The sequence below is a fragment of the Bos taurus genome, chromosome 2, assembly GCF_002263795.3.
Source record: "Bos taurus isolate L1 Dominette 01449 registration number 42190680 breed Hereford chromosome 2, ARS-UCD2.0, whole genome shotgun sequence".
NCBI classification, from domain to species: domain Eukaryota; kingdom Metazoa; phylum Chordata; class Mammalia; order Artiodactyla; family Bovidae; genus Bos; species Bos taurus.
The window spans coordinates 135804077-135823159 of record NC_037329.1 but is presented as its reverse complement, the minus strand read 5'-3'; the positions used below and the strand labels follow the sequence as shown (position 1 = coordinate 135823159).

General features: G+C 42.7%; 1 protein-coding gene across 2 annotated transcripts in view; it reads right to left on the bottom strand.

Moving 5' to 3' along the window:
• Positions 1 to 19083, bottom strand: part of FBXO42 (F-box protein 42) — a 107147-nt gene that overhangs the window by 44242 nt on the left and 43822 nt on the right. For both annotated transcript variants that reach the window (XM_005203374.5, XM_003585804.6), the window contains exons 2-3: positions 7014 to 7280; positions 4375 to 4491 (exon numbers count right to left, since the gene is read on the bottom strand). In XM_005203374.5, the coding sequence (XP_005203431.1) occupies positions 4375 to 4491; positions 7014 to 7263 (367 nt within the window). In that variant the 5' untranslated portion in view covers positions 7264 to 7280. The remainder of the gene's footprint in view (positions 1 to 4374; positions 4492 to 7013; positions 7281 to 19083) is intronic.

The following is a 19083-nucleotide window of genomic DNA, read 5'->3' as shown; positions in this document are numbered from 1 at the left end:
GGTTTGACTTCTGCTGTTGAGGGAGGGAGAGGAACTGAGCGTGAAACCAAGATTTCAAGTTTGTATAATGGAGAGAATGACAATGCCGTTCACTAAACTATGGAGAGAAGAAAATTTGGGGGGAACTACGCAATTTGGTGATGGACAGGGAAGCCTGGCGTGCTGCACTCCATGGATTTGCAAAAAGTAGGACACAACTGAGCAACTGAACTGAACTGAATTCTAGGTTCTGCTCAAAATCCTTCAAGAACTAAGAACTTTCAGGTGTACAAGCTGGGTTTAGAAAAAGCAGATGATCCAGAGATCAAATTGCCTACATTCACTGGACCATGGAGAAAGCAAGGGTATTCCAGAAAAACAACTACTTCTGCTTCATTGACTACACAAGCCTTTGACTCTGTGGATCACAACAAACTTTGGAAAACTCCTAAACACGTGGGCGTATACACATCTTACAGATGAGGAAAGTGTCGATCAGAAGAGCCAAGGAACTTGCTTCCCCAAGTCAAAAGTTTTTCTTTAGCATGTAGCCTTTCCTACACAGATAATTATGGTAAAAGGCAGATGGTAATAAACATTAAGAGACACACTACATGTCTCTTGAGAAACCTCTATGCAAGTCAAGAAGCAACAGTTAGAAATCAGACATGGAACAAATGACTGGTTCACAGTTGGGAAAGGAGTTCAACAAGGCTGTATATTGTCAACCTGCTTATTTAACTTACATGCAGAGTACATCATGTGAAATGCTGGGCTGGATGAATCACAAGCTGGAATCAAGAGTGCCAGGAGAAATATCAACAACCTCAGATATATAAATGATACCACTCAATGGCAGAAAGTAAAGAGAAACTAGTTTCTTGATGATGGTGAAAGTGGAGAGTAAAAAAGCTGGCTTGAAACTCAACATTCAGAAAACTAAGATCATGGCATCTGGTTCCATCACTTTATGGCAAACAGAAGGGGAAAAAGTAGAGGCAGTGACAGACTTTATTTTTCTGGGCTCCAGAATCACTGCAGACGGTGACTGCAGCCATGAAATTAAAAGATGCTTGTTCCTTGAAAGAAAAGCTATGACAAACCTAGACAGTGTACTAAAAAGCAGAGACATCACTTTCCCAACAAAGGTCTGTCTAGTCAAAGCTACGGTTTTTCCAGTAGTCATGTATGGATGTGAGAGTTGGACTATAAAGAAAGCTGAGCACCGAAGAATGATGCTTTTGAACTGTGGTGTTGGAGAAGACTCTTGAGAGTCCCTGGACTGCAAGGAGATCCAACCAGTCCATCCTAAGGAAAATAGTCCTGCATATTCATTGGAAGGACTGATGCTGAAGCTGAATACTCTGGCCACCTGATGCGAAGAACTGACTCATTGGAAAAGACCCTGATGCTGGGAAAGAGTGAAGGCGGGAGGAGAAGGGCACGACAGAGGACGAGACGGCTGGATGGCATTACTGACTTGATGGACATGAGTTTGAGCAAGTTCTGGGAGATGGTGAAGGACAGGGCGGCCTGGTGTGCTGCATTCCATGGGGTGGCAAAGAGCTGGATACAACTGAGCAATTAAACAACAACAAAGGGCTCCAACACTATTTGTTTCAAAACACCGTCCTCAGGCTTCCGTGGTTGTCCAATATTTAAGGAGCCACCTGGCAGGGCAAGGGACACCGGTTCGACCCCTGGTTCGGGAAGATCCCACGCGCCTTGGAGCTGCTAAGCCCGTGCACCACAACCACTCAGCCTGGATTCTGGACCGCTTGAGCCGCTCCCCGCCTGCTGAGCCACGGCGCTCGAGCCGCTCCCCGCCTGCTGAGCCACGGCGCTCAGAGCCGCTCCCCGCCTGCTGAGCCACGGCGCTCGAGCCGCTCTGTGCAATGGAGAAGCCTCCGCCAGTGAGAAGCCTGTGCACCAACCACCAGAGTGAGCCTTCGTGCAGCAACAAAGGCCCACCACAGCCAAGAACAAATAAATCCTGTCTCTGCTCCTCATTCCAAGCATCTATAGATAACTGAAGTTTCAACAATAAATACTGGACCTAATATGGATCCTCTCGTAATTTCATTAAATATTTTCAGCAAGGATTCGTCTAAATTTTACTGCAAAGTATACGTCTATGAACTCCTGAAAACATTTGAGACTCTTTCAAAACTATTTTTATAATCATAACAAGTAGCAGCAGTTGAAGCAGCAGTCATTGTCTTTCCACTGTGCTGACAGCCGCACGCATGGTGCCAAAGCAGTGCTGGGGGAACTGCTACAGCCTCACGGCTCAGGACACGGGAACGACGCCACGACCACACAGTCACAGGCGAAAACTAACAAAAGCCAGTTCTGACCTCACAGATCCCCCAAAGAGTCTCACAGACGCCTCCCTCCCCCAAAGTCCAAGAATCACACTTCTGAGATCTACTGCTTCAGGGGGTTTACAGCGGCGTGAGTGAAAACAGCTCCCTGAGAGAAGTGAAAACAGCCAATAGTTCGACTCATTCTTTTCATCTATTTAGATTCAGTTCAAAGACAACGATGAGCCCTCGTTTTTCACTGAACACCTTTGGATATGAGAGTACGGCGTATGGTCTGGGGTAGTCAACCTCCAAGAGAATGCCAAGGATCCTCACTGCCTGGTATTACACCCTCGGTCAACCCCTGTGTGACCTACAGGATAGAGCAGAAAGGACGGTATTCACTTCAGAGATCAGGCTGTAGAAAATAGCATGGCTGCCAGCTTAGCGTCTCCACTTCTCTCTCTGATCACTCGTTTCGTGGGAAGCCCGCTGCCAAGTCGTGAGCAGCTCTGTGGAGAAGTCCACGCAGTAAGGAGCTGAGTCTTCTCTCAACAGTCACTAAGTGAGCCTGGAGACAGACTCCCCAGGCGCCGGTCGAGCGCTCAGGGGACGGGAGCCCCGGCTGACACACTGGCTGTAACCTCATGAGAGACCCTGACTCAGAACCTGCCAGCTAAGCTACTCCCGGATTCTTGACCCTGAGGAACTCTGTGAGATGACAAATCTTGTTTTAAGTTGGTAACTTTGCAAGTAATTTCTATGTAACACAGATAGCCAATAATTCTCCTTCCCCTCAAATTTCAACATACGGCTTAAAAAAAGAGACACAAATATGAAAGCCGACAGAGAAAGACAATGTGAGTTAGGCGCCAGATCAGTGTTCCAGACGCAAGTGCAGATCAGGAAAAATTTTCTGTGGCCCAGAGAGTTGAGAAAAGCTTTCCCCAAAGAGCAAGAACTTGAATTGAGCTTTCAAGAACAAGCAGGCTTCAGCTAAGTGGACGAGAATACTCCAGGGAGGAAGAAATGAGCACAGCAAAGTGACAACTTAAAATGAGGCGAGCTCTTGGGAAAAGTCAGGAGATGAAGTAGTAAATGTAGAAATAAGTCAGCTTAAAGAGGGTTTTAACTATGACTAAGTTTAGCTTTATCACTGGACAGACACTCAAGGTTTCTGAACAGGCAAGCAATATAACTAAAGTAGTAATTCCGAGAACTTTCTACAAGGCTTCCCTCTCTTCTCAACTAACTTTTGTAAAACCACTGATATATATACACCTTTACTGGCCTGCAGTGCAACACAGCTCAGTCTCACTTTCATGGATGGATACGAATCACCAATGGGCTTCCCCTGGTGGCTCAGAGTAAAGAAGTCACCTCTGGAATGAAATGATACTGGGAAGTCCCTGGCGGTCCAGTGGTGAGGATTCAGTGCTCTCATTGCTGCGGGCCTGGGTTTCATCGCTGGTCAGGGAACTAAGATCCCACAAGGTGTGGGGCATGAGTCAAAGGAAAAAATACATAAAGCAGCATCTATAAAAATCAGCTAAAATGGACAGTTAATTCTAGAATAAGTCAAAAACTCTAAATTATGTCTATTTGTCAGAACATTTTACTTATAATTTTATTACTTAAATTTGTATTTTATAATCAATATCCTTCATGTTCAAAATTTGTGTGTGACCCCAGTCAAATTCCGTGTTTGCCAAACACACACCATGTTAAAATAATGAATTCTTGCTAAACTCTGGCTGCTCCCTAAGCAGGATCACAGAAACACGCTCATGAACACCTTCCCTTCGTCCTCTCTCACCCGATGTCAAGTGTTTAAAGGCATAAGCATGACACCTTGACCTCTTTGGAGCACAGATACTGAAAAATCCCACGGAAAAGCAGAGCCTAAGATTATACCACTGTGCCTGCAGCACGTCTAGGCTCACGCTCTTCCCTAATTCTGGCTGTAAGATTAATATGAATCCTCATTTATATTATCTTCATTAGAAACGTCAGACAAAATACAAGCCTCAAAAATAGTTTTTGCAAACATGACTGCTGGCAAGATGGGACTTGCTTTCACGATAATACTTACTGTGTGAGAACCGCTGGGTGATGGGGGTCCCGGGATAAGGGTAAGTCCGACTCTCCCACTGGATGTTTCCTTCCTGAACAGCCTTTATGAAACCATGGTAACACTGGTGGGCGACACCTAAAGACAAAAATAACCAGTGCCTCAGCCTGGACTCTTCACTTGTAAATCAAATTATTAAAATTTAATCTACTGTCTTATCACTTTTTTAAGATGTAAGTTTCTTTGAGGAACTCCAAATTTCTTTGATTTTTTTTTTCATTCAAAGACAGAAAACAAAATCATGTAAGTTCAAAACTGGAAGATCTAATCTTTAGATTTTACCAAGGTTAAATGACTCCCTCAAGGTGACAAAATCAGCTCACACTTTAACTCTGCTCCACTTAGCCATATCAAAAGGAAACATATCAAAATAATTGGTGCTTTTTATTCCAAAACAGAGACTTGGGAGATAATTTAGTTTTGCGAGAAAAAATATGGTAAAAAAAAATCTCTGGAATGTAACAGCTGTTCAGTAAATACCTATGGTTAGACCAAGGATTCTCCGTATTAAACAAGGAGATAATAATTAGCTGACAGTGGATTGTGAAATGATGAATTTATAACTAAGGAAAGCTGTTTAAAAAAAAAAAAAATCAAGAGTTTCTGCTATAATGCTGGATACATGTCATTATACACATGTCCAAACTCACAGAATGTACCCCTAAAGTAAACCGCAGACTTTGAGTGACAATGGTATATCAATGTCGTCAATGCAGGATCATCAACTGTAAAATGTACCACCCTGGTGAGGATGCTGAAAGTGGGAGAGGCTGTGCATGTCTGGGGGCAGAGGGTATATGAGAAATCTATGACCTGCGCAATTTTGCTGTGAACCTAAAACCACTTAAAAAAAAATAAAGTCTATTTTTTTTAAAGTGAGAGCTTCATACTTCTGGAACAATCTGTTTTTCCAATACATGAAATTACTATCTTATTTCAAAGAGAAGCATTTTGAATGAAGTGTACAATCAATTATTTACATTTTGAAAGAATATCACTCTTGAATTTATGCCACCTTGTGGATCCTTAAGTAGGATCACAGAACATGTTTTCCAGTGATGATCATTCTCCCTTGGTTGAACTCACAGATAAGAACTGGAATATTAAAAAAACATGGCCATTTTTAATGTGTGACCATACTGCCAACTATACACTGGTGAAGTAATACACATTTTCAAACCCTGGATTGAGATAAGGCAGTGATGCATAAAAGACAGATACGTAACGATTGAGGGCAGAAAACACTGTCCTGGCAGTGACTGCCCCCAGATCTAGGGCTGTGAACACTAGGGTAAGAGGGTAAGGTCCTTTCCTCTTAAAAAAAGAAAAAAAGATCAAAATGATAAGAGTGCCAAGAATAAATAAATATCTTTGATTAGATCACCACCCCTCAGGTATGATTCTTCCTCCTCTATTTTAGAGGTAAAACCATCCACCTCCATAGTGCAGGGAGCCAATCTCTCCTGCAGAGTCCATTAATTCTGCAAACAGAAGCAAGTGTGCATACCAATGTTACCAGTTGTGAGCAAATGCACGCAGGGCCCGCGGGCAGTTTCAACACAGCTGGTCCTCATTAGCCATCGAGGCTGCACTCTGGACAACTGATACAGACCCTACTCCTCAGAGAACCTCTCTGGTTCTAGGAAAGATTTTAAGACTGATTCTGATCTAAACCTTTTCCCTCTCTCCTATCTCTGGCTGCCTTGCTCACACCAGCAAAGAAAAAGTCAATACAACCCTTGCTTTGATCAAAGATCATTCAACTGGCTTGGTCATCTTCATTCAAAAAAAAAAAAAGGCCCTTTCCACCTAAAACAAAATAACTGTTATTAATTCAAAATACAGGGGACTGCCTTGACGGTCCAGTGGTTAAGACCACTCTCCAGTGCAGGGGTGCAGGTCTGATCCCTGGTCAGGGAGTGAAGACCCCACATGCCTCACGGCCAAAAAACAAAAACAGAAGCAATATTGTAACAGATTCAATAAAGACTTTAAAAATGGTCCACACAAAAAAATATTTGGAAAAATATAGTATAATTAGTAACCTCAACATTTAGAGCTGAAATCTTGATTAGAAAATGGAGGGGAAAAAAGGAGAAATTCATTTTAAAAAGTAAAATACATATATAGGACCTGGGCTGTTTAGAGATAAAGTCAAGCATCAAATGCTTTCATAACTCCACATCTGCCACAGACAGCTACTTGAAGCTATTCACAGTTTGCCAGGATGACTGTAACGCAGTTACAATAGTCCTGACAATGGTGAGAGTTATATGAAGGTCAGCTCTTACCATCAATCCATATTCATCCCTACTCTACCTATTCCAGAATAATACAATTTACTGGATCAACTCCAAGAATATGAAGGAAAAGAATCCTCATTTTAAAACTGCAAACTGGATTCAAACCTACAGTATTCAAGTTGTTCATAACGCTAGGCAGGATAGAGAGAAAGAAAAATGTACAGAGCGAACTGTCTAATGCTAAGTTTCAGAACCACAATAAACGGAAAGGAGAAAAGAGAGAAGGAAACTGAGAGATTAGAAATCATTCAAAGAAATCTTAAATACGTGAATAAACCTTTGCACTTTCCACAGTACCTTTAATCAGTCGATACCACTGCTTGCAAACGAGAGCTGCAGTTTTGTGCTCCTGGTACGGGGAGAGGAAGGACAGGATATACTCCAAAACCTCTTCTGGCAGCTCAGACATGGACCTGTTATGTTGCATCTCCACAACCTCCAGCGCCGCGCGGGGCTCCTCGTCTTGCTCCATTGTCCCTTCCAGCACGGTCTCCTCTTGGTCCACAGCCATGAAACTGTCATCTTCGCTGTCTGAGGAGCTGGCCATGACATCCCACTTGACACCTGCAGCAGGAGAGAAGCACACACCAGGGCACACTTTCTCAAGTTCTGAACTAGCTCAGGCGCTTGCAGCCCAGCTGGTCACGATTTCATTCAGATGCTCAGAATGAAACCTGTTCTTTAGCACTTCCCCACACTAGCTGCGAGCTACCTTAATTTGTCAGGCACAGCTCAAATACCAAGCCCATCCCAAATATCTAATAATCTCTAGAGGTTTCTGATAGCGTTTTTTTCCCTCTTCACTGAAAACCTAGAGTGTCAGCCAAGTTCTGGTAAAACCACAAAACCAAAAGACTTGTTCTCAACAACTCCTCTAACTCCAGGTATGATCGGCAACAGCAAAGGAACAGCAGCTAGCTTCCCTTAGCCAGTAATACGATTCAGGACCTCAGACTTAGAAGAAAAAACGGTGCATTCTAGAAGAGTGAAAAGGACACTCTGATGATACGGGAATAAGAAATGACACAAGGCAGTTCACGTAAGAGGATGTTAAGCGTTCTAATACAAGCTTAACGAGCTGTAATAGCAGATACAAGGCAATATTTAAAATAGGAAACATCGAAACAGATCCGAGGAGCTAAAAACGGAAAACAATATAAATACCCACCAACAAGAGAACAGATAGACTGTGCTACATTCCAACAACAGAACACTATACAGGAAGGAACCACAGATACTCACGGGGGTAAATCTTAACGCTGAGCAAGACAGAATAGTACACACTACACGTCCATGCTTACAGCAGATGGAACACTAGGCAAAAACAGTTTATGTACATCTTAAAAACTGGACAGAATGATCACAGTAAGAAAAACATGAGTCAAAACTCATGAAATTGCTCCTAACATAATGCATCTGCCACATTACCCATGATACCGCACTGCGTCCTGACCAAGTGGCTGCTGATGCACCGATGGTAACGCACAGCCGGGGGCCGCTGAGCAGCAGGGGCGCGGCCTCGACGCTCATGGTCGGGAGAGGGCAGCGGTGGCAGAGCAAGGGCAGCAGCAATCCCCGCCATTCCTCGGAAGCAGGCAGGAACTGTGACGGGTTTACTATAAACTGTGTTAAATAAAAGATCCTGGACGGCCACCTCTGCTCTACTGTGAGCGAACTCTGTTCCATGTGCGTAACTTGCTAGAGGAAGGCCTTTCCACTTCCAGCCCTAACTCTCAGGCTAAAGAGTACAGTTACGTACCAAAATGACTATACTACCCAAGGCGATCTACACATTCGATGCAATCCCTATCATGTCACCCATGACATTTTTCACAAAACTAGAAAAAAATTCTTTAATTCTGTAGAGAGACATAAAAGATCCTAAAAGACATAAAAGAACAGCCAAAGCAATCTTGAGAAAGAAAAACGGAGCTGGACCAACCAGGCTCCCTGACCACTCTCCATGCTGCAAAGCTGCAGCAATCAGAGCGGTATGGCACCGGCCCCAGACCAGAAATGCAGGCCGACGGAGCAGGGCAGGAGGCTCCGGCGCCTCTGGTCAACTATCTGTGACACAGTGGTGCTGGGAGACTGGACAGCCATATGTAAAACACGAAACTAGAAAACTCTTAACACCATACAGAAAAGTAGACTCAAAATGGATCAAAGATAAATGCAGGACCAGAAGGAAAACACAGTCAGAACACTTTTGACATGAATCACAGCAATGTATTTTTCAAGCCATCTCCCAGAGTAATGGAAATAAAAACAAAAGTAAACAAGTGGGATCTAATTAAATTCAGTAACTTTTGCACAGCAAAGGAAATCATAAACAAAATGAAAAGAAAACCTGGAGAACAGAAGAAAATATTTGCAAATGATGTGACCAACGAAGGGTTCAGTTCAGTTCAGTCGCTCAGTCACATCCAACTTTGCGACCCCAGAGACCGCAGCACGCCAGGCTTCCCTGTCCATCACCAACTCCAGGAGTTTACTGAAACTCATGTGCATTGAGTCAGTGATGCCATCCAGACATCTCATCCTCTGTCATCCCCTTCTTCTCCCTCATTCAATCTTTCCCAGCATCAGGGTCTTTTCAAATGAGTCAGTTCTTCGCATTAGGTGGACAAAGTATTGGAGTTTCAGCTTCAGCATCATTCCCTCCAAAGAAATCTCAGGGCTGATCTCCTTCAGAATGGACTGGTTGGATCTCCTTGCAGTCCAAGGGACTCTCAAGAGTCTTCTCCAACACCACAGTTCAAAAGCATCAATTCTTCGGCGCTCAGCTTTCTTCAGAGTCCAACTCTCATATCCATACATGACCACATGAAAAACCATAGCCTTGACTAGATGGACCTTTGTTGGCAAAGTAATGTCTCTGCTTTTCAATATGCTATCTAGGTTGGTCATAACTTTCCTTCCAAGGAGTAGGCGTCTTTTAATTTCATGGCTGCAGTCACCATCTGCAGTGATCTTGGAGCCTAAAAAAATAAAGTCTGACACTGTTTCCACTGTTTCCCCATCTATTTCCCATGAAGTGATGGGACCAGATGCCACGATCTTCGTTTTCTGAATGTTGAGCTTTAAGCCAACTTTTTCACTCTCCTCTTTCACTTTCATCAAGAGGCTTTTTAGTTCCTCTTCACTTTCTGCCATAAGGGTGGTGTCATCTGCATAGCTGAGGTTATTGATATTTCTCCCGGCAATCTTGATTCCAGCTTGTGCTTCTTCCAGTCCAGCGTTTCTCATGATGTACTCTGCATATAAGTTCAATAAGCAGGGTGACAATATACAGCCTTGATGTACTCCTTTTCCTATTTGGAACCAGTCTGTTGTTCCATGTCCAGTTCTAACTGTTGCTTCCTGACCTTCATACAGTTTTCTCAGGAGGCAGGTCAGGTGGTCTGCTATTCCCATCTCTTTCAGAATTTTCCACAGTTTATTGTGATCCACACAAAGGCTTTGGCATAGTCAATAAAGCAGAAATAGATGTTCACAATTAGCAAGCCTAAATAAAGGGACTCACATTTTTGTTTAATCCCCAGTTTTAAGCATTCAACCTGAATGAATTCAATTTTCTCAACTGAATTTTCAATTCAATTGAAATTTCTCATCATTCAACCATTCCACTGTCCATGAAAGGATCAAACCCGACACCCCTGAGGCCATGCTTGCTAACTTGGTCTTCAGCACAGGTGCTGAGGAGAACACACAGGCGTGGGCTCCGATGCAAGTGCTCTGCGATCACACGCCCAACACCAGTCTGCAGTCTTGCACGTCCACTACTAACTAGGTGCTGAAACCGCTACTCACACTCCCAGAGGAAGCAGAGACATTCTGAAACAATGCTTCATTTTTCCATGCCAAAAGAAGCCCTACAAAACATTTCACATGGAACTGTATTAACTCATTGAATATGGTTTTCATGAAAGTCTTTAAAAGAAATCTTCCTCGCCCTTCGCATTTGTGTTAGGCCTTCTACGGTTTTTCGAATAGTCATGTATGGATGTGAGAGTTGGACCATAAAGAAGGCTGAGTGCCAAAGAATTGATGCTTTTGAACAGTGGTGTTGGGAGAAGACTCTTGAGAGTGCCCTGGACTGCAAGGAGATCCAACCAGTTAATCCTAAAGGAAATCAACCCTGAATACTCATTGGAAGGACTGGCGCTGAAGCTGAAGCTCTAGCTCTAATACTTTGGCCACCTGATGGGAAGAGCTGACTCATTGGAAAAGTGACCAAGTCTTTGGGAGAAACCACAAACTGAAGCTAACTTACTAAAATCTGAGCTCCTGGAGAGCAGAGATCACCGCCTGGGAATCTTGTCTTCCAAGCACTAGACATTCAAATAAGGGCAAAGCTTATTGACATTTCTACTCACAACATGCTTTGCATTATTTTATAATAGAAATTACATCAATAATATCAACACATTCAGGAACAACAGCAGATCCTACCCTTATTATGTGTCACTAGATGCTGTCAAGATAGCTTATTGGTCAGAGAGAATATACCCCTCTGATTCCATGAATTTTGCCCTTTAAAAAGAAAATACATCACTTTGTCAACAAAGGTCCAGAGAGTCAAAGCTACAGTTTTTCCAGTGGTCATGTATGGATGTGAGAGTTGGACCATAAAGAAGGCTGAGTGCCAAAGAATTGATGCTTTTGAACAGTGGTGTTGGAGAAGACTCTTGAGAGCCCCCTGGACTGCAAGGAGATCCAACCAGTCAATCCTAAAGGAAATCAACCCTGAATACTCACTGGAAGGACTGATGCTGAAGCTGAAGCTCCAATACTTTGGCCACCTGATGTGAAGAGCTGACTCATTGGAAAAGACCCTGATGCTGGGAAAGATTGAAGGGAGGAGGAGAAGGGGACAACAGAGGATGAGATGGTTGGATGGCATCACTGATTCAATGGACATAAGTTTGAGCAAACTCAGGGAGTTGGTGATGGACAGGGAGGCCTGGCATGCTGCGGTTCACGGGGTCACAAAGAGTCGGACACAACTGAGCGCCTGAACTGCACTGAAGTCTTTGAGAATGAGAGATGTGGTTACTGTTTCTAGCTATAATGCTGTGTGACCCAAGGTAAGTCACACAGAGTTAAGACAGGAAAAATCTATCTTTAAGAAATCAAAGTTTCAAACCCACCTACTTCATAAAGATTCTGTAAAGACAGCAGATAGCAACAAACTAATCTGAACTTATTGGAGGAAACAGATTAACTTGTGAAGAGTTAAAATCGATTCAAAGAAATTAAAGATGGGAATGAGATTACTTTGTTATTATGTAACAATCACTGCCCAGAACAATATGTGACCAATTGTACTTTTGGTTTCTACAGAACTAGACATGTGACAATCCTCTTGGAGTTAACACACTTTCTTTTCTTAAGAAAATCAGAATATACTTCACTTATCTAAAAGGAAGCTGAACATTTAAAATGTAATCAAGTTTATTCTTTACCATGTCAAAAGGTGAAAAAAGTGCAATTAAGGAAGAGACTTAATGATGATGGTAAAGTAAAGCACTGAGACTTTAAGCGCGGAGGCATTCCGGATTGAACGGAAAACACCCAGAGTCATCTGTCAGCATGAGGGCCTCTCCAGCTGCAAGGACAAAGAAGCAACCCTACACAGGTATTACCGTGAAACTCGCGAAGTTACCCACCCAGTCACACTAATGTTAGCTAAGGGTTAAATACTATTCTTGGAAACATAAAATACTGCTGAATGAAAATTTACAGACCACAATATGATCCAATCTAAGATGATACTGTCTTCCTATTTTCCACCATTATTATCATCATTGTACTAGATCAAATGAAAAAGTTACAAAAGAAAAACTGGCAAAATATAAATTTTACCTTACTTCACGCACTCAGTAAATACCAATGGAACATTTGCTGTACGTGAAAATAACTGTACTTAGATCCCAGTTCAGTTCAGTCGCTCAGTTGTATCCGATTCTCTGCGACCCCATGGACCGCAGCACACCAGGCTTCCCTGTCCATCACCAACTCGCGGAGCTTACTCAAACTCAAGTCCTTTGAGTTGGTGATGACATCCAACCTTCTCATCCTCTGTCATCCCCTTCTCCTCCTGCCCCCGATCTTTCCCAGCATCAGGGTCTTTTCCATTGAGTCAGCTCTTCGCATCAGGTGGCCAAAGTATTGGAGTCTCAGCTTCAACATTAGTCCTTTCAATGAACACCCAGGACTGATCTCCTTTAGGATGGACTGGTTGGATCTCCTTGCAGTCCAAGGGACTCGCAAGAGTCTTCTCCAACACCACAGTTCAAAAGCATCGATTCTTCAGTGCTCAGCTTTCTTTACAGTCCAACTCTCATCCATACATGACTACTGAAAAAACCATAGCTTTGACTTAGATCCCATGGGAGTCACAAAAAGAATATATGCCACTAATTCCTCTCAAAGAGATTTGGTAAGAGCCAAAGACAAATAAAGAATACCAATACAAGATAGACTGTGGTACCAAACAAGAAGTTCTAGCAGTTCAGGGAAGGAAGAGATGCCTTCCAACTAGTTTTGAGAAGGAAGTTACACAGAAGGAAGCCTTTGGGCTTTGAAGAATAGGGTTAGAGTTAAGAGCCATCCCAAGGAATGAAATGGGGGAAGGTGGAAAGATGAAAAATTTTTAAGTTACTGTCTCCTGTACCAATGTTCTTTGTCACTTACAGAATTACTTTTAGGACAAAAGGGCAAAAGTTATTTTTTACGTGATGGGCATTTTATCACAAGTACAAACTACTTAATATCTTTATGTACATTAACAGAAGTTCATAATCTACAGACTCCTTAACTCCTGACAGTTGATATTTTGACCAAAAAGAAATCTAGAAATAGAGAAATTTGGCATAACTACAGTTGCTATTAGCAAACTGTAAGCTATTTTGACAAGTAAATTCAGAGAGCTATTTCTAAAAAGCATTCCAAGTTTAATAACAGATATCAGCTACAGTGAGGTTCTTTTTCAATGGTTAATTCATCTCTCTGTGTTACCTAAGAGTCCTTTTAATGAAAAAGAAAAATGAAGTGTTTCCCCCAAGTACCCATCAGGATACTTTCTTATCACTCTTTGCAATGGCTGCTGTTAAATGAAAGCAGTTCACGACTATCAGAGAGCAGAAATGCACCAGTTCTCAGGGCCACACCCTGTATTCATATGCAGCCAGCAGATTTCACTGCGTATAAATGGCTAAGGAAAATGTACCGGTTTCAATCAATGAAGATATTCTAGGTTCTGAAAATTCCATATATTCTAGGTTCAGCAAAATGTTTCATGTGGTATAAACTGAAAAAGTGTAACAGAACTTTAATACCCAAATTTGTATTTTGTGAGAGCTTGAATTTTTAGATTTTAAGTAATAACATACCAAGGACAGAACAATTCTAACTGTATAATTTAACTATTACACTGATGTGAGACAAAAGGCTTTCATCGGAAGTCCAGTATGAATCAGAGGAGAGTTAGAGAGTAGGTGCATTAAAAGGTGCAGTTTTCTAGGCTTAGAAATTATTTTTCTCTCGAAAATAATTTTTTATGGAAGACAATGCAGAAGAGGCAGATAGCCTCCCTGTAACAGCAGTGAATTGCATTAGCCCAGAGTGAACCACACCAGGCTGCAGTGAAGCTCAGGGCACAGGCCACCACCCCCCCCGCCGACCCCCCGCCTTCACACTGGCGGTTACTGCACTGCTGCCCGCCTCCTCCTCCCTAGGGCACAACAGCAAACAATTCATTTCTTGTATCCATATACACACTCAGCAAAAGGCTGCTGAATGAATAAGCAGACACAGTCTCGGGAATTCATTTCAAAGTCAACAACAAAACCTAAACGTTCACTTCTAGATATTGTGACAAAGAACAGAAACTTCCTATCAAAAACTTAAATAAGACTAATAAAATTAGAGATTTCAGATAGCTAAAAGACACTAGAGAGTAAAAGTGGGGCATAAGGACTCCCCTGGTGGCCCAGTGGTTAAGACTGCACTTTCACTGCAGAAGACATGGGTTCCATCCCTGGCTGGGGAACTAAAATCTTACAAGTTGCTGGGTGCTGCCAAAAAATTAAAAAAAAAAAAAAAGATAAAATGTACAGTTCCTAAAAAAATGATTACTATATTTAAAATGTTCTGATTTTTTCTGCCGTTATATACCCTCACTCTGACAACAACGGAGGAGTAGGGAAAATCAGCTGCATGCCAAGACTCTCTTAGCCTTTTGGGGAAAGGTTCTATTGCAGTGGTTCTCAGACCTCTGAATTTCACAGATCAGCAAGTTTTTTTGGACTCATACAGGGTCAACAAATTTTTATTTTCCTGAATAAGGCAAAAAAAAAAAAACTCCAAAAAGCAAAAACAAAAAAACTACATACACACACAGAAGTCCTACCATCTAATTGTCACAGTTTCACAGAAAGGTGTTTAAAATTCAAGCTGGAAAATCATAACCTCTGAATAACGGGTTTTACTTCCAAGAAAGGAAACCTGGATTTCCCTGGTGGTACAGTGGTTAAAAACCCACCTGCCAATGCAGGGGACACAGGTTCGATCCCTACTCTGGGAAGACTCCACCTGCCATAGCAACTAAGCTCACACAGCACAGGAGCCCACGTACTGCACCTACCGACGCGCACGCGCCCCAGAGCCCATGACCCACAGGGTCCTCTAGATAGGAGAGCCGCCCGCGTGCCACGGCAGAGAAAGCCTGTGCGCAGCAACGCAGCCCCGGCGCAGTCAGAGAAGAGAGGCCTCACAAACACACGCACGCAGAGACCCTCAGGGCAATATGAACCTGGACCGGTATTCTTGGGACTACGATTTCACTACCATGCCGTGATATGAACATTTCATTTTACTACTTATTTGATTCGTGAAGACACTCCACAATTTAAACAAGTTATATAGTCTGAATTTATTAAAAGGCTTATTTAAATTAAAACTCCCAGTATGCTGGGAAACCACTTCCTAATGCTAGAAACAGAGACAATGATGGCTACTGGCAAGAACGCATGAAAGACGAATGTAACCTGATTTCTTTTAGAAACAGCTGAGCTGATCTTTTGCTTCACTGGCTGGTAAATTCACAGCACTTTGCTCCTGTGTCCCCACTAAATTCTTAGGGCCTATGTTTTAATAAGACTCAACTGTGGCACTTTTCTTCTTTAAACGGCAATGAAACGTATCGATTCTTATTACTGTTATTTAGGGGTGTTGCAGGGAAACTTACAATTTCAAACTTTCCACAGAAGCTACAGCTTAAAACATAAGATGCTATTTTATGCTACATTAAAAAAAAAGAATAAAAAGGAACAAGTCCAAACCTCATTCCAAAATGATTTAAGTTGGAAAACTCTTCAGGATCCAGAGGAAAGTCTATGAAATAATAAGGAAAACAAAAGTCTCCCCCAAGTAAGGATGGTTAGAGCAATCACCACTTCATGGCTTCAGTTTTAAGAAGGGCTAACATCTTTCTAGTTCACTCATCCACTACAGAGCTATTTCATTGGAAGGAACACATTTTTAAAGTTTTATTATTATCATTTTTGGCCGTGCCATACAGCTTACAAGATCTTAGTCCCCTGACCAAGGATACAACCCCTGGCCCCTGCAGTGGAAGCGCCGAGTCCTAACCACTGGACCACTAGGAAATTTCCAGAAGGGATAATTTTTTAAAAATCAGAAGAACTGAACGATATCTGTATACTCATGTTCAGAGCAGCACTGTTCAAAACAGCAAAAAGGTGGGAGCAACACAAATGCCTATCAGTGGATCATGGACAAATAGAATGCAGCAGATACATGACAGAATATGACTGACCTTGAACAGGGAGGGAATTCTGACACATGCTGCAAGGAGAAGCCAGAAGACACTATGCTAAGTGAAAGAAGCCAAACACAATACAGCTGGAGAGAGCGGCAGCTGCCAGGAGAGACAGAAGCAGGGGAGACAGGGAGCTACTGTTCACCGCGTATGGCGTTTCAGAGGAAGACAGGAACATGCTGGGATGAATAACACAACAGTGCTAATGTACTCAGTGTCATTATTAAAAAGTATTAAAACGGTAAACTTTGTTACATAAATTTACAATTTAAAAAACTGCATAGAACACAGATGCACAATTTTTTAAAAAATTAATCACTGTGTGCCCACATCTAAGTCAGAAAACAGAGCATCAGCAGGACCTTTGAAGCCTCTGACGCCCGGCTCAACCTTTTGTCGTTGTTCAGTCGCTCAGTCGTGTCCGACTCTGTGACCCCATGGACTGCAGCACGCCAGGCTTCTCTGTCCTTCACCATCTCCCGGCGCTCACTCAAACCCATGTCCATTGAGTCGGTGACGCCATCCAACCATCTTATCCTCTGTCGTCCCCTTCTCCTCCTGTCCCCAATCCCTGCCAGCATTAGGGTCTTTTCCAATGAGTCAGCTCTTCACATCAGGTGGCCAAAGTATTGGAGTTTCAGCTTCAGCCATCAGTCCTTCCGATGAATATTCAGGGCTGATCTCCTTCAGAATGGACTGGTTGGACCTCCTTGCAGTCCAAGGGACTCTCAAGAGTCTTCTCCAACACCACAGTTCAAAAGCATCAATTCTTTGGCACTGAGTCTTCTTTATGGTCCAACTCCCACATCCATACATGACTACTAGAAAAACCATAGCTTTGACTAGACGGACCTCTGTTGGCAAAGTAATGTTTTTGCTTTTTAATATGCTGTCTAGGTTTGTCGTAGCTTCTCTTCCAAGAAGCAAGCATCTTTTAACTTCATGGCTGCATCACCATCTGCAGTGATTCTGGAGCCCAAGAAAACAGTCTGTCGCTGCCTCCCTTGTTTCCCCATCTATCTACCACGAAGTGATGGGACTGGACGTCGTGGTCTTAGTTTTCCGAATGCTGAGTTTGAAGCCAGCTTTTTCACTCTCCTCTTTACCTTTGCCTCCTCTCAACCTTCAGCCCGACTTACCCAGAAGTGCCACTTCCCTGGCAGCTCAGATGGTAAAGAATCTACCTGCAATGCGGGAGACAGGGTCCTGATCCCTGGGTCAGGAAGATCCCCTGGAGAAGGAAATGGCAGCCCACTCCAGTACTCCTGCCTGGAGAATCCCATGGACAGAGGATCCTGGCGGGCAGCCCACAGGGTTGCAAAGAGTCAGACACAGCTGAGTGACTGACATTTTCACTTTCAACCAGAACTAGTCACTATGGTATTATATTTATCAATCTCCTACTTTTCTTTACAGTTTCACCCCATAAGGATGTCACATAAAAACATACATTGCTTAGGTGTTGGACACAGCTGCAATTCATGGTGTGTAAAATCCTGTTGTATGAATCAGCCATAATTTATCTTTGTTGAATGAAATCAGTTACTTCTTATGAAATAACAAGCATTTATAGCTCCTCTAGAATAGTGGCTTTCAAATTTTCTTGACAGCAACCACAATAAGAACATATATTTTACCTCACAGTCCACCCACATATATACAAATACTAACTAGGAAAAGGTTTCACAAAATAATGCCCTGAAAGTACACTGACATTTTCTATTGTATTTATCATTTAAGAAAATTGTTGGTCAAATGCCACTAAATTGTCTTCATTCTAATGGGCTACAAGCCCAGGTTGAAAAACAATTCTCTAGAGTACGTATTCGGGTGTGAAATTGCTGGGTGTGGGTTACACATATTTACTAGATAATGTCAAACTGTCTTTTAAAGTAAGTGTTCCAATTTACACTCCCACCTGCAGTGTACACAGCCGTTAATTTTAATTTGATTTTAAAATCATAAAATGGGCTTTAAAAGCGTATTAGTGGCTTCCCAGGTGGTCAAGTGGTTAAGAATCTGCCTGCCAATGCAGCAGGTGTGGGTTCGATCCCTGGTCCGACAAGATCCCACAGGCCTCAGAGCAAGTAAGCCTGTGCCGCGCAACTCCTGAGGCAGGACGCCCGGGATCCGTGCTCGGCGACCAGAGAAGCCACTGCAGCGAGGAGACCTCGCATGGCAAGTAGGGGCAGCCCCACCTGCCCCAACTAAAGAAAGCTTGTGGGCAGCAAGAAAGCCCCAGCGCAGCCAAAAATAAAATCATAAAAATAAACAGCGGCAACCTCGGCTTCATTTAAAAAAAAAATCAAGTATGCTTCTGGCCTTCTATTCATTTTGTACAGTATCTTGATTATCTGAGAGTTGTATAAATATTTGTTGAGTTAGGTGGCCACCAAGACCTAAGCCAACATTAGATAAATAATACAGATAGTTACTACTTTTCACCACTTCACAAGTTACGACTCTCCTCATTAATGACTTACCTCATTAAAACTCACATTTCACGTCTTATTTCTAGGA